Source organism: Scyliorhinus torazame, chromosome 4, assembly GCF_047496885.1.
Source record: "Scyliorhinus torazame isolate Kashiwa2021f chromosome 4, sScyTor2.1, whole genome shotgun sequence".
Lineage (NCBI taxonomy): Eukaryota > Metazoa > Chordata > Chondrichthyes > Carcharhiniformes > Scyliorhinidae > Scyliorhinus > Scyliorhinus torazame.
Genome location: NC_092710.1, coordinates 55,605,017 through 55,631,060, shown reverse-complemented (window position 1 = coordinate 55,631,060; position 26,044 = coordinate 55,605,017). Strand labels below are relative to the sequence as shown.

At 47.6% G+C, this 26,044-nt stretch overlaps 1 protein-coding gene across 1 annotated transcript in view; it reads right to left on the bottom strand.

The window, feature by feature from the left end:
* The window catches only part of LOC140411359 (uncharacterized), a 144,840-nt gene that overhangs the window by 13,081 nt on the left and 105,715 nt on the right, over positions 1–26,044 (bottom strand). Inside the window, 6 exon segments of the mRNA XM_072500481.1 lie at positions 9,002–9,172; positions 9,514–9,600; positions 12,131–13,904; positions 16,223–16,288; positions 16,382–16,553; positions 22,816–22,976. Of these exon segments, the coding sequence (XP_072356582.1) occupies positions 9,002–9,172; positions 9,514–9,600; positions 12,131–13,904; positions 16,223–16,288; positions 16,382–16,553; positions 22,816–22,976 (2,431 nt within the window).

The window sequence follows — 26,044 nt, the reverse complement described above, 5'->3', positions numbered from 1 at the left end:
AAAGTTCAGTCTACAGATTCAGTCTTTGTAGTGGGCGACGAATTCTTGTCGATCGCTGCAGAGGTGGATCAGGAGCCGCCTGCACGTGGATAGGTGGGATCGCTGCCATCGTGGTGGTCGCATGTGCCGGCAGGATTGCTGGTGGATTGGTGGGCTCGTGGCAGGGTACGTCCGGAGGAAGCATCGTAGGCGGCGGGGCACTTTGGTCAGGTAGCGGGCGTGGAACCCTTCGCACTGCCCGTCTGTTGCGCCATAGCAGGGAGCCATCAGCCATGCGGACAAGGAACAATCTTGGGGCCACTTGTTTGATCACAACAGCTGAGGCTGACCAGCCGCCCTCAGGCAACTGGACACGAACATGATCAATTGGGGACAGCTCGGGTAGATCCATGGCATGAGCGTCGTATGTGGCCTTCTGTTGGGCCCTTGACTGCTGCATTTTCTGTAAGACCATGAGGTGGCAAGGTCTGGAACATGGATGGCTGGAACTGTGGTCCTCAGAGTGCAATTCATGAGCATCTGCGGTGGAGACAACCCAGTGGACAGTGGGGTTGCCCTGTATGCCAGCATCGCCAGGTTGAAGTCGGAGCCTGAGTCTGCAGCTTTGCATAGCAACCGCTTTACAATATGGACCCCTTTCTCGGCCTTCCCGTTTGACTGTGGGTAGTGGGGACTGGAGGTTACGTGACGGAGGTTGTAGGACTGTGCAAAATCAGACCATTCCTGGCTGTAAAAGCAAGGACCGTGGTCGCTCATTACTGTGAGCGGAATCCCATGCCTGGCGAACGTTTCTTTGCAGGCTTTGATTACCGCTTTCGACGTGAGGTTCGACAGTTTCACCACTTCTGGGTAACTGGAGAAGTAGTCGACCAGGAGTACGTAGTCACGCCCCTTGGCTTGGAAAAGGTCTACACCTACTTTGGACCACGGAGAGGTCACGATCTCGTGCTGTTGCAGCATTTCCTTGGGTTGAGCTGGTTGAAACTTCTGACAGGTAGGGCAGTTGAGGACTGTGTCGGCAATGTCCTGGCTGATGCCCGGCCAATAGACCGCCTCCCGAGCTCTGCGTCGGCATTTCTCTACCCCAAGGTGACCCTCAGGAGCTGGCCCAGCACCATAGCCCGCATGCTCTGAGGAATTACGGTCCTGTCGAGTTTCAGAAGGATTCCCTCCACCACTGTCAGGTCGTCTTTTACATTATAGAACTGGGGACATTGTCCCTTCTGCCAGCCATTGGTAAGGTGATGCATCACACGCTGCAGATCCTTGGCCGTCTCCTCACGAATTTGGACCACCCGTTCGTCAGAGGCCGGAAAGTTGGTGGCACACAACTGCACTTGCGCTTCTATGTGGCAGATGAAGTCACTTTGTTCACACGGTGTGGTAATGGACCTGGATAGGGCATCTGCAACGATCAGCTCTTTGCCTGGCGGGTAGACAAGTTCGAAGTCGTAGCGGCGTAGAATTCGCTGTAACCGAGGTGTCATGTCATTTAAATCCTTCTGGATTATATGTACTAGAGGCCTGTGGTCCGTTTCTACCGTGAATTTTGGCAGGCCATAAACGTAGTTGTGAAACTTGACTATCCCTGTCAGGAGCCGCAGACACTCCTTCTCAATCTGAGCGTACCGTTGCTCAGTGGGCGTCATGGCACTGGAGGCATACACCACTGGAGCCCAGGACGAGGAGTCATCTTGCTGAAGGAGCACCGCCCCAATGCCGTCCTGGCTTGCATCAGTCGATATCTTGATTTCCTTGGTTGGGTCGAAGAACGCTAGAACCGGGGCTGTGGTGCGCTTTGCTTTCAGCTCACACCATTCCTCTTCATGCGTGGGCAGCCACTGGAATTCCGTCGACTTCTTGACGAGATGGCGGAGGGCCGTGGTGTGGGATGCCATATTGGGTTTGAATTTCCCTAAGAAGTTGACCATCCCGAGGAAGCGGAGGACCGCCTTCTTGTCCTCCGGGGTCTTCACGGCGTTGATCGCCGAGACCTTGTCGGCGTCTGGTCGCACACCCTGCTGCGCGATGTGGTCACCCAGGAACTTAATATCCGATTGACCAAATGAGCACTTGGCCCTGTTGAGATGGAGATCATGTTCATGAATTCTCTGGAATACCTTCTTGAGGCGAGCGACGTGTACCTGGGGCGTTGTGGACCAGATAATTACATCGTCAATGTATACTCGCATCCCCTCCATCATCTGCTCCATGATGCGGTGAATTACTTCGGAGGCAGATATGATCCCAAAAGGCATCCGGTTGTAGCAGTAGCGACCGAACGGGGTGTTGAACAGCTTGCGACTGGACGCGTCTAGCTGTATTTGCCAAAAACCCTTGGAGGCGTCCAGCTTAATAAAGAATTTGGCACGAGCCATCTCACTGGTCAACTCTTCACGTTTTGATATCGGGTAATGCTCCCGCATGATGTTGCAGTTTAGATCCTTAGGGTAAAGGCAAATGCAAAGTTCCCCTGACTGTTTCTTTGCACAGACCATGGAGCTGACCCAATCTGTTGGCTCTGTGACCTTCGATATGATGCCCTGGTCTTGGAGGTCCTGTTATTGCTTCTTCAGACGATCCTTGAGGGGTGCCGGCACCCGGTGTGGTGCATGAATTACAGGGGTGGCGTTCGGCTTGAGCAGGATTTTATATCGGTATGGGAGCATGCCCATTCCGTCAAACACGCTGTGGTACTGCATGATAATGTCATCTATGTCGGCTTGAAGTTTCCATCAGGCAAGGCCGTCGCTGGTAATGATGACATGGTGTGGACTCGCTGAACCAGGTTCAGGAACTTGCAGGCTTGTGCACCGAGCAGATACGCTCTGTCAGGCCTGACGATTTCAAACCGCAATGTTGCCTTGATCGCCTTGTTGGAGACCCCGAGTTGACAGGAGCCACTGGCAGCTATGGCATTACCATTGTAGTCAAGGAGCTGGCAGACCGGTGGAAGAATGCTTGGTCTGGCGCGGATGGTGTCGAGGCCGGATTTTGAGATGAGGTTCGCTGATGCGGCGGTGTCCAGTTTAAATCGGATGCGAGCCTGGTTAACTGTGAGGACAGCACACCACTCATCATCTGGATCCACACTGAGGATCGAGAGGCGTTTCGCCGTTGTGGTGGAAGGCAGCGCATGTGTAGTTATGATGCCCACCCGGTATGGGGACTTGAGACACTCAGCATCAGGGTCTGTTGGGCTGTCGGGATCGGAATCTGGCATGCCTTTTTGTATTGAGCGGACACTTCTGTGCCGCAGCTGGGATCGCTGGCTGCTGAGCGGTGGAGCAGATCTGCAAAGGGCTGCGTAGTGGCCAAGCTTGCCACACTGTAGACACCGGCGTCCTTTTGCTGGACATTGCCGCTTTAAACGGGCGGAGGCACAATTCGGACAGCGCGTTCCGTGCGCCATCGCGCATGCGCAGTGCGGTCGGTCGACGTACGCACCTGCGCAGTCGAGTTGTCAGGATCGTCGTCCACCCGGTCGCGGCGTGCATGCGCAGGGACCCGTGAAAAGCGTGCAAAATGGCCACTCTCCTCGGTGCTCAGGCCCTGCATTTGTGCAATGGCCTGCACACGTTCCGCCTCGTGGGAGGCCAGCTTTGCAGTTTCTGCCGCCCTGATGTGGGAGTAACGATTCTTAGCATGCTCATGGACAACGCACGTCTCGATACCGATAGAGAGGGTCAACTGTTTGACTTTCAGGAGCTGCTGCCGAAGGGAGTCGGAGTGGACCCCGAAAACGATCTGATCCCGGATCATGGAATTAGCCGTCGAGTCATAATTACATGACTGCGCTAGGATGCGGAGATGAGTCACAAAGGACTGAAAAGGTTCATCCTTACCCTGAAGCCTTTGCTGGAAAACGTACCGTTCAAAGCTCTCATTCACCTCAATGTCGCAGTGGCTGTCAAACTTCAGCAGGACTGTTTTGAATTTTGTTTTGTCTTCGCCGTCAGCGAACGTAAGGGAGTTGTAGATGTGGATGGCGTGGTCCCCCGCGGTGGAGAGAAATAGCGCGATCTTCCTGCCATCCGATGCTGCTTCGAGGTCGGAGGCCTTGATGTACAAGAGGAACTTTTGCTTGAAGATTTTCCAATTGGCGCCGAGGTTGCCGGAGATGCGGAGGAGGCTGGATGTTTTCCATTTCACCGGATGGCTGCTTGCTGGTCAATGCTGATTCACTCGAGGTAGGTCCGTCAAGATCAGTATCACCCTGATACCATGATGTGTTAGGCAGGTAGGTTCAATGTGGACTGCACTCGATGCAGGGAAGCTAGAAACACACGTCTAACACTGGAGACGATCCAACACTGTTTTATTCAAGTAGAACTGATATACATATTCAGCTGTGGGTCGACACTATACTGAACTGACTGGGGACCTTGTAGTAGCCTGACCAGACTTACTAGCTACCGCATGGTGTTTGTACTTGCTAGCTCGTGGACTCTGACTGTCTCAGTGGCTGGGTCCCGAGAGTGCGGGAAACCTAGTGCCCTCTGGCTTTATAGTGGTAGTGTCCTGTCTGGTGATTGGCTGCATTGTATTGTGTGTTTACTGGTCATCCTGTGTGTAAATCACTGCCTATCTGCATCTCATTATTATACATGAGTGGATATTATGACACCCACCACTCTCTGTGCGAAAGCATTTTCCTCACACCCCCTCTAAACCCCTGCCTCTTACCTTAAATCTATGCTCCCTGGTCATTGATTTCACCCCCCCCCCCCCCACCCTTCCACCAAGGGGAAAAGATTCTTCCTGTCTATCTATGCTCTGCTCCAAGGAAAACAACCCCAGTCTATCCAATCTCTCTTCATAGATATGTGAAGAGAAAGAGATTGGTAAAGAGAAATGTAGGCTCCCTACAGACAGAAACAGGGGAATGCATAAAAGAAATGGCTGAGCAATTGAATACATACTTTGGTTCTGTCTTCACAAACAGGACACAAATCAGATACTAGAAATGTTGGAGAATGAAAGGTTTAGTGAGAGGGAAGAACTGAGGGAGATCAACATTAGTAGAGAAATGGTGTTGGGAAAATTGATGGGATTGAAGGCGGATAAATTCCCTGGGCCTGAGAATCTGCATCCCAGAGTGCTTAAGGAGGTGGCTCTGGAAATAGTGGATGCATTGATGGTCATCTTCCAGGATTCTATAGACTCTGGAACCGTCCCTGTAGATTGGAGGGTTACTCATGTCACTCCAATATTCAAAAAGGGAGGTTGGAGAGAAAGCAGGGAATTATAGACCAGTAAGCCTAACATCGGTAGTGGGGAAAATGCTTGAATCCACTATCAAGGACGTTACAGCGGAATATTTAGAAAGCCAGTGGCAGGATCAGTCAGAGTCAGCATGGATTTATGAAAGATAATTTCCAGCATGGAAATCATGCTTAACAAATCTATTGGAATTCTTTGCAGATGTAACCTGTACAGTTGACAAGGGGGAGCCAATCAATGTGGTATATTTGGACTTTCAGAAGGCGTTTGACAAAGTCTCGCATAAGAGATTATTGTGCAAAATGAAAGCGCATGGGATTGGGGGAAATGTACTGAGGTGGATAGAAAACTGGTTGGCAGAGAGGAAACAAAGAGTAGGGATTAATGGGTCCTTTTCAAATTGGCAGGCAGTAACTAGCAGGGTACCACAGGGATCGGTGCTGGGACCCCAGTTAGTCACAATATATATTAATGATTTGGATGAGGGAATAAAAAATGTAACATCTCAAAGTTTGCAGATGATACCAAGTTAGGTGGGAGGGTGAAATGTAACGAGGATGCAGGGATCCTACAGCATGACCTGGACAGGTTGGGCGAGTTGGCAAATCAATGGCAAATGCAGTATTATTTGGATAAGTGTGAGGTTATTCACTTTGGAATCAAAAGCAGGAAAGCAGATTACTACCTGAATGTTTGTAAATTGGGAGAGGGGAGTGTGCAGTAGGACCTGGGTGTCCTTGTGCACCATTCGCTGAAGGTAAGAATGCAGGTACAGCAGGCGGTAAAGAAGGCCAATGGTATGTTGGCCTTCATTGCATGAGGTTTCGAGTATAGAAGCAGGAATGTGTTGCTGCAATTATACAGGGCCTTGGTGAGGCCACACCTGGAGTACTGTGCGCAGTTTTGGTCTCCTTCTCTGAGAAAAGATGTTCTTGCTCTCGAGGGAGTGCAGCGAAGGATTACCAGACTGATTCCAGGGATGGCGGGACTGTCATATGAGGAGAGATTGACTAGGTTGGGATTGTTGTCGCTGGAGTTCAGAAGAATGATGGGGTCTCATAGAGACTTACAAAATTTTAACGGGACTAGACAGGGTAGATGCAAGTAAGATGCTACCAATGATGGATGTGTCCAGAACCAGGGGTCACAGTCTGAGGATTCGGGGTAAACCATTTCATAGAATTTACAGTGCAAAAGGAGGCCATTCGGCCCATCGAGTCTGCACCGGCTCTTGGAAAGAGCACCCTACCCAAGATCCACACCTCCACCCTATCCCCATAACCCAGTAACCCCACCCTACACAAAGGGCAATTTTGGACACTATGGGCAATTTAGCATAGCCAATCCACCTAACCCGCACATCTTTGGACTGTGGGAGGAAACCGGAGCACCCGGAGGAAACCCACGCACACACGGGGAGGATGTGCAGACTCCGCACAGACAGTGACCCAAGCCGGAATCAAACCTGGGACCCTGGAGCTGTGAAGCATTTATGCTATCCACAATGCTACCGTGCTGCCCCCTTCGACAGATTTCGGACAGATATAAGGAGACATTTCTTCACACAAAGAGTGGTGAGCCTGTGGAATTCATTACCATAGGAAATAGTTGATGCTAAAACATTAAATATATTCAAGAGGCGGCTAGATATAGTACTTGGGGAGAATGGGATCAAAGGGTATGGGGAGAAAGCAGGATTAGGCTATTGAGTTGGATGGTCAGCCATGATCGTGATGAATGGCGGAGCAGGCTCGAAGGGCCAAAAGGCCTCCTCCTGCTCCTATCTTCTATATATCTATGTAAGAAGTCTTACAACACCAGGTTGAAGTCCAACAGGTTTGTTTCAAATCACTAGCTTTCGGAGCACTGCTCCTTCCTCAGATGAATGCAGCTGAGGAAGGAGCAGTGCTCCAAAAGCTAGTGATTTGAAACAAACCTGTTGGACTTTAACCTGGTGTTGTAAGACTTCTTACTTTGCTCACCCCAGTCCAACGCCGGCATCTCCACATCATGGCTATGTCTCTATGTACAACTAAACTCTCCAGGCCAGGCAACATCCTGAAAAATCTACTCTGCACATCCCTTCTATAATGTGGATTCCAGAATTGCACACTATCTCTTTTCTTGAATTCAACTTGTGGTCAACTGTTACAAAGCATTGTTACTCTCCTTGACCTTTAAACTGTTTCAATTAAAATGCCCCTTTTCTCCCACAAGCATGATTATTTTAAGGTTGTCTTAAGGTTGGTTTCTCTGTTGTCTTGATTTTCTTGAAAAATATTTTTAATTTTAAGAGTTCATTTAAAACTCTGATCTTGCCTGTGCAGGTTTATTATCAAAGCTTATATGTAATCTAGCTAGAAACTGTCTGTGCTTCTAAAAAGGTAAATAATCTTGCTGGCGAGTCCTGCTGACCTCAGTCCTTGAGATATATAGCATTTGACAGACATGTGCTTTTACTCTAATGCAGGGGAGTTAGAATAGTCCCCTTTTTCTAAACCTAATTCATCATTACATTGGTGTTCCATTTCTTTCTTCAATCCTCTGTTGGAATGTCACATTCATGAGCTTTCTTCACACATTTTCTTATCAATTGGATGTAGTCCCTTGTTTTTTTCTTTAAACCAGACAGGGTTATTTTGCCATGTTTGGTGGCATCTTGTCTGCCTTCTCCCACAAATTGTTGGTTTGCAGGTTCACCAGGCCTATTGGGATCGTGATGTGTATTTTACCAATCCAGCTGGTATGAGTTGTGAATGGTGCTGGACATTGTATGACCATCATCCCTTACCCTAGCTTCTGATCTTGTGATGGAAGAAAGATCATTGATGAAACAGCTGATGGTTTAGCCTGAGGATATGAACCTGAGGGAATCCTGCAGCCATGTCCTGGGACTGAAATGTTTGACCTCCAACAACAAAAATCACCTTTCTTCGCACTAGATATGACTGCAACTAGTGCAGAGCTTTCCTCTCATTCCCTTCAACTTCAATTTTGCCAGGGCTCCTTGATGCCACATTCCATCAAATGCTGCCTGATGTCATGGATGGTGAGTCTTACTAGGAATCGGAGTAACTCCGTGATATTTATTAACAACATTGCTACTGACAGTAATGAGAATGTACAATGTTTACTTTATTTTAAAATTTAGTGTAGCAATTCATTTTTTTCCAATTAAGGGGCAATTTAGCGTGGCCAATCCACTTAGCCTGCACATCTTTGGGTTGTGGGGGCAAAACCCACGCAAACAGGGGCAGAATGTGCAAAATCCACACGGTCAGTGACCCAGAGCCGGGATCAACTTGGGACCTTGTACAGAGTTTATTAATGACATTATTACTGGTACTGATAATAACATACTGAATGGGCTTGTGGCGCAACGGTAACACATCTGTCTCCAGATCAGAAGGTTTAGTAGGCACGGAACAGAGGCACAGTGGTTTGCACTGCTTACTCACAGCTCCAGGGACCCGGGTTTAGTTCCGGCCTTGGGTGACTGTCTGTTTGGAGTTTGCCCTTTCTCCCAGCGTATGTGTGGGTTTCCTCCCACAGTCCAAAGATGTGCAGGTTAGATGGATTGGCCATGCTAAATTGCCTCATAGTGCCAAAAAGGATAGGTAGGGTTTCTGGGATAGGGTGGAGGCGTGGGCTCAAGTAGGGTGTTCGTTCCAGGGACCATGCAGACTCGATGGGCCGAATGACCTCCTTCTGCACTGTAGGGATTCTATGATTCGAAGAATCCCAATGATTATAAACATTGTCGTAGTTTGGTACTGACCTCAGTTTCTGTATTTTACAGTCTGGATTCTTCAGAGTCATAGACAGTAGTTTCACTCCTGAATCTCCCAGTTTATTATGGCCCAGATCCAGATTTTTCAGAGACTGGTTTTCCCTGAGAGTGAAGGCGAGATCTTCGATACAATTGTCCGTGAGAGCATTATTACCCAGCCTGGGGATCAGAGAGGGGAAACAACAATGGAAATCTGGAGAAAATCAGATCGGGATGGAATTGGACATGGATGGGGTTGCAGAATAGACATTACTGCATTGATCTCCTGGGATAATTAATCTACTTCAATAGACGTCAACATCAGTTGTTTCTAAAGCCAACATCAAATTTGATTTTGCCTGTTTTGCATCCATACCCATGTCCATTTTCACCCCCACTGTTTAATATCAATACATTACTGATCCTCGTAATAATATAGTGTTTATAAATGGCATGATTCCTGACACTAATAATTCACCTTGTAAGGCATCTAGTTATTATAAACAGAATCTGTTACTTACTTCAGTTTCTGTATTTTACAGTCCGGATTCCTCAGAGCCGCAGACAGTAGTTTCACTCCTGAATCTCCCAGATTATTAAGAATCAGTCTAAACATACAGAGCAAGAAACATTAAAATGGACTAAAGTTTCTAAGTGAGAAACAAGAGATAGGTTTATTTTCGAGACAGAAATCAATGGGAACCCGATTTGAGTTATGAATTTCAAACGGAGATATAATTCATTGGTATGGAGTCCAGTTTTCTGTTCACTTAGAACCAGTGGGGGTGGGAATGGAGGTATTAATTTGGCCTCACATGGCAGCCATCACCGAGGCTGCTGTTTGTCCTGAGGGAGAATCTGTGGTTTGTGTCAAAGCCTCCCTAACACCAGAGGGAACTGAGATGTCACAGGGAAGCCAGATGTCTGGCACTTGAAGCAGGGCATCCCTCACTTAATCTATGCATTCATATGATCATAAATAATCAAATGATTTCTACCGGGGAGGGTCCTCTAACCTGAGGGTGGCAGCTTAATGTGCAGCAGAGGTTCCAATTTGTTCGGCGGCATTAGTTACTGAAAATGATATTTATTAGGGATAATTCGATCTTTTGTGGATAATGTATGATAGGTAATATTGGATCATGCTCCCATACTACACCTGACCCCATTGTCTTTTCAATTGAATGGAAAAGAAATTAGTGAGCATTGTAAAAAAAACTTCACCATCATTAGTTTGACTCTACTGGTAAATACCACTCTCGCCCCACTCAGTATTTATTAGATAGCGAGTTGTCTGTGTGCAGTCTGTAAACGTCTCTCTGTCCATTCTCATTCTGTGGGCGGCATGGTGACATCGTGGTTAGCACTACTGCCTCACAGCACTGAGGACCTGGGTTCGATCCCGACCCCGGGTCACTCTCTGTGTTTTGACAAAGCTGAATGACCCTGTTCTCCTAAATTATAGGGAATTTATTCTCCATTAAACAGGCTCTACATTTATTGCAAGTACGGCTATTGTTTAATTTCTGGGAGATTTTGACTTCCAGCGGATCTTCACATGAAGGTTGGATTACTGCAAAACGCTGTTCTATATCACTGAGTTTTAAAAAATTAAAAACATTTTGAGTTATTTTTTTCCAATTAAGGGGCAAATCCGCGTGGCCAATCCACCTACCTGCACACCCTCGGGTTGTGGGGGTGAAACCCACGCAGGCACGGGGAGAATGGGAAAACTCCACACAGTGACCCAGGGCCGGGATCGAACCTGGGTCCTCAGTGCCGTGAGGCAGCTGTGCTAACCACTGTGCCGCCGTATCACTGACAGTTTTACCAGAGAACCAGTCAATGATACAGATTCTTGGAAATTCCTCCCAGGTATTCAGCCATCTAGGGTATAAATGGCTAATGCGGGAATTTGAGCCTTAAACCTGCAGCAAGTTTCCTCATTTAATGAACGTAATTGGGAGCAATTTTAAATAATTAGATCTGAAAAGGTTGTCTTACATAAAGTCTCAAAGATTTTTCACCTTGTCGGGAGAAACCATTTAATTATTTATTATCATATGTATGTCGAACTTATTTTTCCTCTGATCTGTGCAACTTACAGTTAATGGCCGGGATTCTCCCCTACCCGGCGGGCGGGGGTATCCGGCGTAATTGAGTGGCGGGAACCACTCCGGCGTCGGGCCGCCCCAAAGGTGCGGAATTCTCAATGTGAGGGCTTGGCCCGCGCCGGAGTGATTTCCCCCCCCGCCAGCTGGCGGGAAAGGCCTTTGGCGCCACGCCAGCCGGCGCCGAAAGGACTTCGCCGGGCGACGCATGCGCGGGAGCGTCAGCGGACGCTCACGGCATCCCCGCTCATGCGCAGTGGAGGGGGTCTCTCCCGCCTCCGCCATAGTGGAGACCATGGCAAAGGCGGAAGAAAAAGAGTGCCCCCGCGGCACAGGCCCGCCCTCCGATCGGTGGGCCCCGATCACGGGCCAGGCCACCGTGGGGGCACCTCCCGGGGCCAGATCGCCCCGTGCCCCCCCCAGGATCCCGGCCGCCCACGCCGTCTGCCCCCACCGGTAAGGTAGGTGGTTCAATCCACGCCGGCTGGCGAGGGTCGACAGCGGCGGGACTTCGGCCCATCGCGGGCCGGAGAATCGCCGGGGATGGGCCCGCCGACCGGCGCGATTCCCGCCCCCGCCGAATCTCTGGTGGCGGAGAATTCGGGACATGGCGGGGGCGGGATTCACGCCAGCTCCTGGCGATTCTCCGACCCGGTGGGGGGTCGAAGAATCGCGCCCAATATATTTAGTTATGAGCATTTTAATCTAATTTTGATCTGCACAGATTTTTTTTTAAATACTCATTTAAATATGTTCAGAATATCTATATTTTGTTCTTGCTTTCATCTTAATTCCATGGTCAAATTCTTCGAGTCAACAATAAGTAAACCAACAACATTTCAGCAACAAAATCATTCTTATTTTCCATCTTGGAAATTTATACTTGTCTGCTTATTTTGGGAAGTTTTTCTGACTCTGCCTCTCTTTGCATGGACTGGAAGGTATTGTTTTCTTCTAGAACAGATTAAATGGTTAAATGGTTCCTCGACAATTACCATACCAGGTACAGGGCCAAACAAGCAGTTACCTCAACTTCTGGCATTTGTGTAGAACGGGTACCAGCCAGTGTAGTCCTTCACACTGAATGAAGCAGGCAAACAAATCGAGTTGTTTTACTGTATCACAGAGCCCAATGACATGAGACAGGACTGCACAGTCAATTGGGGTCAGACGCAATTCACTACATGCAACTGTTTCCACAGATCCCACTGTGCTCTGAGCCAGTGCTTTATTCTGAGACTCAAACAGGTAGTGGAATGTGTTCATGAGATCACTTTTACATGTTTCACTGCCTCTGTTGGTAATCTGTCCTTTAACCTTCTCCTTCACCCAGTCAATCACTCGACAGGTTGTTTGGTGAAGAAATGGACCCAGAAACTCCTCCAGGGGCTGAGCTGACTGTGGGGAGGAGAGACCAGCAACAAAACGGAGAAATATCTCAAATCGTCCATCTCCCTTGCTGTGGGCTTCACTGAGGAGTTTCCCAATATCCCCAGGATCTGGAGTCAGGAATTGTGCGAGTGCAGCTGCAAACTCCTGGATGGTGAGGTGTGGGAATGTGTAAACCACACTCTGGACAGAATCATCTCTCTCCAAAAGTTCCATCAGGAACCCAGACAGGAACTGGGAAGGTTGCAGATTGTACTTGATCAAATCTCCATTTCTAAACACAATCTTCTTCTCGGAGACTCCTGTGAAGGCCATCTCACCAAGCTTCAGTAACACATCGCGGGGGCTTTCAATCTCTCTCTGATGGTTTTTTAGAATGTTGTACATATAGTAGGAATATAGTTGGGTAATGGTCTTGGGAACTTGCTGTTGTTTCCTGTCTCTTTGTGTAAAGAAGGGACCCAGTGACAGACCGAGGATCCAGCAATAGGAAGGGTTGTAGCACATGGTGTACAGGATCTCATTCTCCTCCACATGTTTGAAAACAGCTGCTGCCACCGTCTGATCTTCAAAAAACCTGTTGAAATATTCCTTCCGTTCATCACCAACAAATCCCAGGATTTCAGCCCAGACACTGATCTCAGCCTTTTCTAATAAATGTAATGCAGTGGGGCGGCTGGTCACTAGCACTGAACATCCTGGGAGCAGCTTGTGCTGTATTAAACTGTACACAATGTCAGACACTTCACACCAGCATTCGGGATCTGTGCACATGGACTGAGGTTCTGTATTTCTCCGAGTGTCAGCAAAATTAATACTGCCCTTGAATTCATCCAAACTATCAAATATAAACAGCAATCCCTCTGGGTTCTTCCAAAGCTTTGCTAAAACATTCCTAAAGTAAGGATACTGATCCAGTATCAGATTCCTCAGGTTTATTCTACAGTTAATAGTGTTCAAATCCCGGAATTTAAAACTGAAAACAAATTGAAAGTGTGGGTATATTTTCCCAGTGGCCCAGTCATAAACAATCTTTTGTACCATTGTTGTTTTTCCAATTCCCGGGACTCCACTCACTGCTGCTGAACTCCCAGATTTGGATTGGTGGAAAAATCTACTCATCTTGTGGAGTGAACTGTGCCTCTGGGAAAAACTGCTCGGGAACAATTGATCGGTTCGGATTTTCTCCAGTTCTCTCCGGAGATGTTTCTCTCTCCACTCTTCATGGTCTCGTCCTCTTGCCAGCAGTTCATGTTCTACAAGTGTCCGATCTCGGACATTGGAAATGATCGTTAGTTCGGCGTATCGATCAACCAGCTGGACAATCTTAACGTTCTCCTTGATCAGGATAGTGTTCACTCTCAGTGTTTCAGTTTGTACCCGGAGTGTCTCCTTGTGTTTCCGCTGAACATCTTCAATTAGAACAGACAAAGTGGTTCTCATTGTTAGTTGTATTGAATTAATAAGAAATTCTCAAGACCATTTCAATATTGAGAAATATGTTGCAAGATTTAATTCATAACTTTAACAAAAGTGTGTGTAAAATGTTAATCTTTATTGGAAACTTCATTTGCAAGTTAACAATAATGCAGACATCCGATCTGTTGGTTGTGGGATTGCCTAGATCTGTCTAAAGCACACAAATAGTCCCGTGTTGTAGTAGCTTCCCGTAACAGCCTCCCTGAACAGGCGCCGGAATGTGGCGACTAGGGGCTTTTCACAGTAACTTCATTGAAGCCTACTCGTGACAATAAGCGATTTTCATTTCATTTTCATTTCAGGTTGCCACCTCATTTTTATGTATTTCTGATTCTGCTCCTGGCAAGTCCTCCTGCACTCTTCCTTGAACCAGGGTTGATCCCCTGGTTTGATGATAATGGTAGAGTCAGGCCACGAGTTTCAAATTGTGGTCGAGTACAATTCTCTTGCCACTGTTGGCCACATAATGCCTCACTTTCCTCAGTTGAGTTGTGAGACCTTTTCAAAATCTATCTCATTTAGAACAATGGTAGTGCCACAAAGCACAATAGAAGGTATCCTCTGTGTGAAGACGTGACTTTGCCTGTACAAGGACTGTGCGGTGACCACGCGTACCTGTATTGTCATGGACAAATGTAGCCACAACAGGTAGACTGGTGAAGATGAGGACAAGTATGTTTTTTCCCCCTCTTGTTAGCTCCCTCACCACCTGACTCAGATACAGTCTAGTGGCTATGCCCTTTATGACGTGGCCAACTCTGTCAGTGGTGGTGCTTGTTTACCCAATCTGTGGACAGCTCCCTCGATTTTGATTCTGAGAGTGTGACCATATCAGGCGCTTGTTTATCCAGTCTGTGGGACAGCTCGAGCAATTTTGGCACAAACTCCCACATGTGAGTAAGGAGGACTTTGCAGGATTGACAGGGCTGGATGTCGTTTCTGGCACCTAGGTTGATGCCAGGTCCATCCAATTCCTTTCCGACTTTTCTGTCGTGGCTTAATGCAACAGAATTTATTGCACATTTTACATGGCAGCCAACAGCCAGAAATATGGTTGGTGGGGGCGGGAGGAAGGCTCGTCAAGGTAAGGATGGCAGATTTCTTTTCCTAAAGGACATTAGTGAATCAGATGGGCTTTTACGACAATCCACCATGGTTTCATGGTCAGCATTACTGAGACTACATTTGTTCAAAATTCTAGATTTATTGACATTCCATCAGCTGTCAGGCAGAATTTGAACATTGATTGGGCCATTGTATTTACAGAATTGCTACAATGCAGGGGTGGCACAGTGGTTAGCACTGCTGTCTTACAGCTCCAGGGACGCAGGTTCAATTCCAACCTCGGGTGACTGTCTGCGTGGAGTTTGCACTTTCTCCCCGTGTCTGCGTGGGTTTTCTCCGGGTGCTCCGGTTTCTCCCACAGTCCAAAGATGTGCAGGTTAGATGGATTAGCCACACTAAATTGCTCCTTAGTGTCCAAAAAGGTTTGGTGGGGTTACTGGATTACGGGGATAGGGTGAAGGCATGGCCTTAGGCAGGGTGCTCTTTCAACAGCCAGTGTGGACCCGATGGGTGGAATGGCCTTCTGCACTGTAAATTCTATGATTCAATTCTATGATGCAGAAGGAAGCCATTCGGCCCATTGAGTCTGCAACGACCCCCTGAAAAAGCACCTGACCCAGGCCCACTACACTCCAACCCCACCTAACATTTGGACACTAAGGGGCAATTTACCATGGCCCATCCACCTAACCTGCACATCTTTGGACAGTGGGAGGAAACCAGAGCACCCGGAGGAAACCCATGCAGACACAGGGAGAATGTGCAAACTCCACATAGACAGTCACCCAAGGTCGGAATCAAACCCAGGTCCCTGGCGCTATGAGGCAGCAGTCCTAACCACTATGCCGTCTTATAAAGTCTATTTACTTGCCATTACACCACTGCTTCCCCAACTGCAAGATTTGTGCAGGGTTTCACAGTGTATCAGGATCCTGAAAGGTCCTGCCAGGTGGGAATGGGCTTTCACATTACATGAGGTTTGACTAAGAGTGTAGAAGGCTTCACAAGTGATAGCTGGATTCAGTGAAATAATGCAACGTTCCAAATGACAGAAACGATGTTTAATCCTGTCCGGAGAGACTTTGAACTTCCAATTCACAGGGTCGGACAATCTCTAAATTGTAACATTCAAATCTGATTCGCACAAGTGAAATAAACATTTTGAAATCTCTGTATCATCTCTTACCTTTCAGGTGACTAGGTAATTTGGATGAACCTTGTGCAGTGCTCATATAAGCAAATGGATCAGATCCTGCTTAAAACAATTACATTTCACAAAATCAGAACATGTTGTATTAGTCAAGCGTTCGAATCTGAAATTGAATTCACTCTGATTTTAGCATACCGAATTCCTCTATTTCTTCCAGTATTTTGTCCAGCTTTGGCAGCCGACAGCGGACTTTCACAAAGGATTCCCACATCACCCTTCGGGCCCGAGAGTCTTTCTCCATCACCAGATTTAGGAGAAGTTTGGAACTCTCCGTCCGGTTTCCCTTCTCCACGAGCTCAGTGACTTTCTGTAAAGAATAATAATGAACATATTGAGGAGTGGCGTGAAAGATAAACACTGAGAATGAGAAGGAAAGGATCTGCTCAGTGATGGTTTTCACAGTTGCTTTGAGCACAGAAAATAGTCACTGAGCCGATTCTAAACATTCTAAACATGGGTAAACATTTTGCAAACACCCTGGGTCTTTCATTAACAGCAAATGAATGTGAATGAACTCCATTTGAAATCACAATACAGTTAGGATAGAATAGAATCCCAACAGTGTCGGAGGCCATTTGGCCCACCAAATCTGCACCGTCCCTCTGAAAGAGCACCCTACCTAGACCCACACCCCTGCCCTATAGCCATAACCCCATCTAACGTGCTACACTTTCGACACTAAGTGGCAATTTTTTTTAGTCTGCCCAATTCATCTAACCTGCACATCTTTGGGCTGTGGGAGGAAACCGGAGCACCCGGAGGAAATCCACGCACACACGGGGAGGATGTGCAGACTCCGCACAGACAGTCCCTCAAGGCCATCATTGAACCCAGGTCTCTGGTTCTATGAGGCAGCAGTGCTGACTTCTGTGCTACCAAGCCGCCCAACGTGCGAAGAATGACTCATAATCATACAAGTGTAATTAGTTTCCTCTATCCTTCAGTGTCCAACATGACATCAGATTACTGACAGACAAGCCTGCTAAACCTGCTGTCACACTTGCCGATTTACTCAGAAATAAAATAGCAGTGAATCAGAACTCAGGTGACAGTGAAGGGACCTTTCTGAAGTGGGCAAGTAGCAAGAAAACGCAGAGAAATAACCACCGACTGATCAAAACAACATTGTTCATTTCGTGGTCGGTAGAATCGAACAAACAAAAAGTCAGAATTCAATCACATTTCCAATGGTTATTTGAAATATCTTCAGCCGGAGTGAACTCTCATTATCCGTGTTCAGCATTTGGGCTCAGGTTGTCAGTACTTCTTTCATGAACTTATGTTCATACAGATTTTACACTGTAGAAAAACCTCCCACAGCACTTCACAGAGGAGCAATCAGATAATGAACCCAATACAAAGCAGGATATATTAGTAGACATTACCAAATCAGAAATGGTATGTTCTAAGGAGGAGAGGAAGGTGGCGTGAATTTCAGAGAATGGATAATAAGACAACAAAACACTTGGTCATAAGTGGTGATGTAAAGAAGATAGGGTACAAGTAACGAGAATCAAAGTTACAGGCAATTTCAGTGACATACGAGAGTTTAGAGCTGGAGGAAGTTACAGAGATAGGAAGGGTCAAGTCCTTGAAGAATATTTAAAGAAAAAGATGGAAATTTTAAACAGGGAATTGTCAAAGATCCGGAGTCATTATCCTTAAATAAATGCAAGTGTAATACCTGAACAGGACCCAAGGAATGTTGGGGGCAAAGCAATAAAGTTTTAGAGTTCCTCAAGCTTGAAGAAGATGGAGGTCTGGCCAGAAGAATAATGGAATAGTCGGGGTTGGAGCTACAGTGAGTGTTCATCACGGGAAGGACTGATACGGACCTGGAGATGGAAACTGTATTATGAATTGAAGCAATTGATTTTTATAAGTCAGTATGTGTGGTCGAGAGTTCAGTTCAAGTTTGCACAATGAAGTTGTGGACAGTCTGTTTCAACCTCTGGCACTGGTTAGGTGGGGGAATGAAATTAAATGGCATGGCGACAAGAGGCCAGAATTCTCCAGCCGGTGACATTTTCTGTTCCCGCTGGCAGCGCATCCATGCCAGCGGGCTTCGCAGCGTTATGGCGTGGTTATAAAGGGAATTCCGACTTCCGGGTGCGGCGATGACCAGCTAAGTCGCACGTTTCGGCAGCTCCCGGTGGAACGGACTTTTGGGCTCTTGATAGGAGCCCCAACGGCAATTTTAACGGCAAAAAACACTGTGCAGTAATCCAGAAGGGAATCCCCCCTGGACACGGATGGAAAAAAGAGAGGAAAGTGGCCGGATTGCGGTGGATCCTCTAGAGCAGCGGCCAGGAAGGCAGGCACAAAGCAAGATGGCGTCGGAAGGAGGCAGTTTAATATGGGGCCCTGACCAACAAGAGTTCCTGCGGCGTTGCGTGGAAGAACTCAAAAAGGAGATGAAGAAGGAGCTATTGGCCCCGATAGTACAAGCGATTGAGGGGCTAAAGGAGGAGCAAAAGACCCAGGAACAGGAGCTTCGGGTCGTGAAGGCAAAGGCTGCTGAAAATGAGGACGACATACAGGGCCTGGTGGTGAAAACGGAGATGCACGAGGCACAACACAAAAGGTGTGTGGAAAGGCTGGAGGTGCTGGAGAATAATGCGAGGAGGAAGAATTTAAGGATTCTTGGTCTTCCCGAAGGTGTAGAAGGGGCGGACGTCGGGGCATATGTGAGCACGATGCTGCACTCGTTAATGGGATCGGAGGCCCCGACGGGTCCGCTGGAGGTGGAGGGAGCCTATCGAGTTATGGCGCGAAGACCGAGGTCTGGAGAAATTCCTCGAGCCATAGTGGTGAGATTTCTCCGATATAAGGACAGAGAGATGGTCCTCAGATGGGCAAAGAAAACTCGGAGCAGTAGGTGGGAGAACGCGGTGATCCGCGTATATCAAGATTGGAGTGCGGAGGTGGCGAGAAGGAGGGCAAGCTTTAATCGGGCCAAGGCGGTGCTGCACAAACGTAGATTAAATTTGGAATGCTGCAACCGGCTAGACTGTGGGTCACACATCAAGGGAAACACCACTACTTCGAAACGGCAGGTGAGGCGTGGACATTTATTGTCGAGGAGAAACTGGAGTGAGCGGGCCAGAAAAAGAACGTTTGGGACAAAGTGGGGGGGTGAATATGTGGGATGAAGGGGGGGAAAAGAGGGAAGAGATGACTTCCCAAGTTGTTAATCCTGCGACCCTGTAACTTTTCTCTCTTCCCCATGTCGTGGGGGAGGGAGGATGAGGAGGGCGCCGGCCATTGGGGGCGGGGCCAAAAGGGAAGCGCGGGCTTTGTTCCCGCGCTATGGTAATTGCGGCGGGAACAGGGAAGCAGGAAGGAGGGGGCCTCGCACAGTGTGAGCCGAGGTCACGGGGGGAAGCCGAGGTCGGCCAGAGTTTGCTGGCTTCTGGGAGCAACATGGGGGGGTGCAATTACGCTAGTTTGGGATCTAGCGGGGGGGGGGGGGTTAACTGGGTTGCTGCTGCTGGGGAGAAGGGGGAGCTGGTATGGGGGGGGGGGCTGGGCGGGGCGGGGGGGCACCGCTTGGGGGAGATACGGCTACGTGGGAACCGGGTGAGGAGCTGGATTGAAAAAGGAGATGGCTAGTCGTCAAGGGGGGGGGGTAAAGAGCCCCCCAACCCAGTTGATCACGTGGAATGTGAGAGGGCTGAACGGGCCGATTAAGAGCGCACGGGTACTCGCACACCTAAAGAAACTTAAGACAGAAGTGGTTATGCTTCAGGAGACGCATCTGAAGCTGATAGACCAGGTCAGACTACGCAAAGGATGGGTGGGGCAGGTGTTTCATTCGGGGCTAGACGCAAAAAACAGGGGGGTGGCCATACTAGTGGGGAAGCGGGTAATGTTTGAGGCAAAGACTATAGTGGCGGATAGTGGGGGCAGATACGTGATGGTGAGTGGCAAATTGCAAGGGGAGGCGGTGGTATTAGTGAACGTGTATGCCCCGAACTGGAATGATGCCAACTTTATGAGGCGTATGTTAGGACGAATCCCGGACCTAGAAGTGGGGAAGTTGGTAATGGGTGGAGATTTTAATACAGTGCTGGACCCAGGGCTGGACAGATCGAGGTCCAGGACCGGAAGGAGGCCGGCTGCAGCTAGGGTGCTTAAGGACTTTATGGAGCAGATGGGAGGAGTAGACCCCTGGAGACTTAGTAGACCTAGGAGTAAGGAGTTTTCGTTTTTCTCCTGTGTCCACAAAGTTTATTCACAAATAGATTTTTTTGTTTTGGGAAGGGCACTGATCCCAAAGGTGACGGGGTGTGTTTAAGGGTGAGGGGGTGTATTGAAAGGTATTTGGAACGCAATGATAATGGGGAGGTACAGGTGGGAGTGGTCTGGGAGGCGTTGAAGGCAGTGGTTAGAGGGGAGCTGATATCTATTAGGGCACATAAAGGAAAGCAGGAGGGTAGGGAAAGGGAGCGGTTGTTGAAAGAACTTCTGAGGGTGGACAGACAATATGCGGAGGCACCGGAGGAGGGACTGTACAGGGAAAGGCAAAGGCTACATGTAGAATTTGACTTGTTGACTACGGGTAATGCAGAGGCACAATGGAGGAAGGCACAGGGTGTACAGTACGAATACGGGGAGAAGGCGAGCAGGTTGCTGGCCCACCAACTGAGGAAAAGGGGAGCAGCGAGGGAGATAGGGGGGGTGAGAGATGAGGAGGGAGAGATGGAGCGGGGAGCGGAGAGAGTGAATGGAGTGTTCAAGGCATTTTACGAAAGATTATATGAAGCTCAGCCCCCGGATGGGAAGGAGAGAATGATGTGCTTTCTGGATCAGCTGGAATTTCCTAAGGTGGAGGAGCAGGAGAGGGTGGGACTGGGAGCACAGATTGAGACGGAGGAAGTAGTGAAAGGGATTGGGAGCATGCAGGCGGGGAAGGCCCCGGGACCAGACGGATTCCCAGTTGAATTCTATAGGAAATATATGGACTTGCTGGCCCCGCTACTGATGAGAACCTTTAATGAGGCGAGGGAAAGGGGGCAGCTGCCCCCGACTATGTCAGAGGCAACGATATCGCTCCTCCTAAAGAAGGAAAAAGACCCGCTGCAATGCCGGTCCTACAGGCCCATTTCCCTCCTGAATGTGGACGCTAAGATTCTGGCCAAGGTAATGGCAATGAGGATAGAGGATTGTGTCCCGGGGGTGGTTCATGAGGACCAAACTGGGTTTGTGAAGAGGAGACAGCTGAATACAAATATACGGAGGCTGCTAGGGGTAATGATGATGCCCCCACCAGAGGGGGAAGCGGAGATAGTGGTGGCGATGGATGCCGAGAAAGCATTTGATAGAGTGGAGTGGGATTATTTGTGGGAGGTGCTGAGGAGATTTGGTTTTGGGGATGGGTATATCAGGTGGGTACAGTTGCTGTATAGGGCCCCGATGGCGAGCGTGGTCACGAATGGACGGGGGTCTGACTATTTTCGGCTCCATAGAGGTACGAGGCAGGGATGTCCTCTGTCCCCGTTATTGTTTGCACTGGCGATTGAACCCCTGGCCATAGCATTGAGGGGTTCCAGGAAGTGGAGGGGAGTACTCAGGGGGGGAGAAGAACACCGGGTATCTCTGTATGCGGATGATTTGTTGCTATATGTGGCGGACCCGGCGGAGGGGATGCCAGAGATAATGCGGATACTTGGGGAGTTTGGGGATTTTTCAGGGTATAAACTGAACATGGGGAAAAGTGAGTTGTTTGTGGTGCATCCAGGGGAGCAGAGCAGAGAGATAGAGGATTTACCGTTGAGGAAGGTAACAAGGAACTTCCGGTACTTGGGGATCCAGATAGCCAAGAATTGGGGTACATTACACAGGCTTAATTTAACGCGGTTGGTGGAACAGATGGAGGAGGACTTTAAGAGATGGGACATGGTGTCGACGAAACATGCCCCCCACCCCAGTCTGTCCGACTGACCCTGGTGTCACCAACCCCTCTTACCTGACCGTGACAGCACAGCCCTCAATATGCCCACTTTCTCCAGATGCAGTCCCAGCTGCAGCCACCGGGTTGCTGTCTGTCTGAAACGGCTGCCAGCTTTATGGTACAGGTCACCATTAGGACATCCACATCGGCAAAATGCAACCTGGGGTCCCACTGCCTGCCGAAGCATGGCCACATCCGGCTCCTCTTACCGCTGATGGGATCCTACCACCTCCAAAAGGTTCCAGCTTCTGTATCTATGACTCCAAAAGCTCTGAACTTTTGATATTTTCCTGACCCTTGGTATGGGTCTGTTTTAGACATACCGATTGCTCTGATTAATGAACAATACTAGTTTCATTGCATCATGCGGCTGACAAAATGTTAGATGGTGAAGTTGAGAGACTGAGGTCTCTTATTCCATTGACCAATTTCTTTGTTACCAATCTAGTCATAATTTTACAGCACAGCAAGAGGTCCTGCAGCCCATTACGTCTGTGCCAGCCACCAAGAACCTATCTATTCTAATCCTATTTTCCAGCACGGTCCACAGCCTTGTATTCTGTCAGTCCCACACTGTTAGAATATAAGAAATTAATTTTACATCCCTTCCACTTACATGATATTCCTGTCCACTAAAATGGCCTTCATCTGTTAACATGAGTGCGAGTCCCTCCACCCCTTCCTCAATCGCCTGTTCTAGACTGTCCCGGTAGAACTTCGTCAACTGGAACAATTGATAATCGTTACACAAGAACTCAGTCATTTTGGAGTTTGGATCTGTGAACACAAGTGTAGAGTTTACATTTTTAGACTTTTTATCCAGAAAACTACATTTCCTCATGTCTCAAAAACTGAAGTCCGTGACCCAGGTTATTAAACACCATCTGATAAGACATATATATTTAAGTGCTTACAGTCTATTGATTTGTAGCCAATTCTGAAATAAAAATACAAATTGTCAAGGCTAGTCTATGTTACTTTATTGGTGTCATTTATCTCAACCATCTGCTGAATCTACAAATGTTCACTAATTCACTGTTTAAAAAAGGAAATAGGCAGAAAGCGGGTAATTATAGGCCAGTTAGCTTAACTTCGGTAGTAGGAAAGATGCAGGAATCTATCATCAAGGAAGAAATAGCGAGGCATCTGGATGGAAATTATCCCATTGGGCAGACGCAGCATGGGTTCATAAAGGGCAGGTCGTGCCTAACTAATTTAGTGGAATTTTTTGAGGACATTACCAGTGCGGTAGCTAACGGGGAGCCAATGGATGTGGTATATCTGGATTTCCAGAAAGCCTTTGACAAGGTGCCACACAAAAGGTTGCTGCATAAGATAAAGATGCATGGTATTAAGGGTAAAGTAATAGCATGGATAGAGGATTGTTAATTAATAGAAAGCAAAGAGTGGGGATTAATGGGTGTTTCTCTGGTTGGCAATCTGTAGCTAGTGATGTCCCTCAGGGATCAGTGTTGGGCCCACAGTTGTTCACAATTTATATAGATGATTTGGAGTTGGGGACCAAGTGCAATGTGTCCAAGTTTGCAGATGACACTAAGATGAGTGGTAAAGCAAAAAGTGCAGAGGATACCGGAAGTCTGCAGAGGGATTTGGATAGGTTAAGTGAATGGGCTAGGGTCTGACAGATGGAATACAATGTTGACAAATGTGAGGTTATCCATTTTGGTAGGAATAACAGCAAAAGGGATTATTATTTAAATGACAAAATATTAAAACATGCTGCTGTGCAGAGAGACCTGGGTGTGCTAGTGCATGAGTTGCAAAAAGTTGGTTTTCAGGTGCAACAAGTGATTAAGAAGGCAAATTGAATTTTGTCCTTCATTGCTAGAGGGATGGAGTTTAAGACTAGGGAGGTTATGCTGCAATTGTATACGGTGTTCGTGAGGCCACACCTGGAGTATTGTGTTCGGTTTTGGTCTCCTTACCTGAGAAAGGACGTACTGGCACTGGAGGGTGTGCAGAGGAGATTCACTAGGTTAATCCCAGAGCTGAAGGGGTTGGATTACGGGGAGAGGTTGAGTAGACTGGGACTGTACTCGTTGGAATTTAGAAGGATGAGGGGGGATCTTATAGAAATATATAAAATTATGAAGGGAATAGACAGGATAGATGTGGGCAGGTTGTTTCCACTGGTGGGTGAAAGCAGAACTAGGGGGCATAGCCTCAAAATAAGGGGAAGTAGATTTAGGACTGAGCTTAGGAGGAACCTCTTCACCCAAAGGGTTGTGAATCTATGGAATTTCTTGCCCAGTGAAGCAGTTGAGGCTCCTTCATTAAATGTTTTTAAGATAAAGATAGATAGTTTTTTGAAGAATAAAGGGATTAAGGGTTATGAAGTTCGGGCGAGAAAGTGGAGCTGAGTCCACAAAAGATCAGCCATGACGTCACTGAATGGCGGAGCAGGCCCGAGGGGCCAGATGGCCTACTCTTGCTCCTAGTTCTTATGATCAATTTCAAAAAACAAGATTCTAAAGGTTTGCCCGCAATGCAGCCTCTCACTTAATCTCATTTTGAATATTCAACCTGCTAAAAGACGAATCAAGAAATGTGCTGTTTCCCTTCCTAGTCCCTAACTGTATACAAATAAATTATATTTAACATAACTCCCAAGAACACCTTTGTGTTATTAATTTCTTGTACTCTCTTCCAATACTTTATGAATACTGATCAGTGCTGGGACCTTAACTGTTTACAATTTTTACAAATGACTTGGATGATGGGACCACAGGTATGGTTGCAAAATTTGCTCACAATACAAAGATAGGAAAGGAAATTGTGAAGGTGACAAAAGGAGGCTACAAAAGGGCATTGGACAGGTTAAGTGAGTGTGTAAAGATCTGGCAAATGGGGCATAATGTGGGCAACAGTGAAATTTTTCATGTCAGCAGGAAGAATTAAAAAAAAGTTTATTATCTGAATGGTGAGAGCTTGTCGAGCTCCGAGATTCAGAGGGATCTGGGTGTCCTAGTCCATGAATCACAAAAGTGTGGTCTACACCTGGGGCTGTTTAGCACAGGGCTAAATCGCTGGCTTTGAAAGCAGACCAAGGCAGGCTAGCAGCACGGTTCCATTCCAGTAACAGCCTCCCTGAACAGGCGCCGGAATGTGGCGACTAGGGGCTTTTCACAGTAACTTCATTGAAGCCTACTTGTGACAATAAGCGATTTTCATTTCATTTCATATACAGCAATTAAGTAGGGAAGCTAATAGAAAGTTACTGTTATTGTGAGGCAAACTAATTACAAAGAATAGAGAGGTTCTCCTTCAGTTGTGAAGGAATTTACCAGAGTAAGAGGCGACTGATTGAAGTTTTTAAAACCCCGAGGAGTCTTGACAGGGTGGATGCGGAGAGGACATCTCCTCTCGTGTGGGAATCTAGAATTAGGGGTCACTGCTTAAAAAAGGAATCACTCAAAGGCAGAGATAACAACCAGAGCCTGAATATTTTTTAAGACAAAGCTAGACAGATTCTTGATTAACAAGGGGGCAAAGTGTGAGCATGGTAGACAGGAATGTGGGGGTGAAGTTACCATCAGTCACGATCTTACTGAATGACGAGCAGGCACAAAGGGCTGAGTAACCTACTCCTGCACCTAGTTTGTATGTTCGTATGATAACCACACATATACTTTTGCTCTGCTCAAAAATGTTAACAAGGTCTTTTTAATCCAAGTCCCCTATAAAATTAACACCTCAACAAGAGTTAACAGATCACACCATCCAGAAAGACGAATGGGGAAGCACCACCATTGCCAATTACCCCTCCAAGTGACAGCTTCCTCAAATGGACATACATCGCTGTTCTTTCAATGTTACAGGGTCAA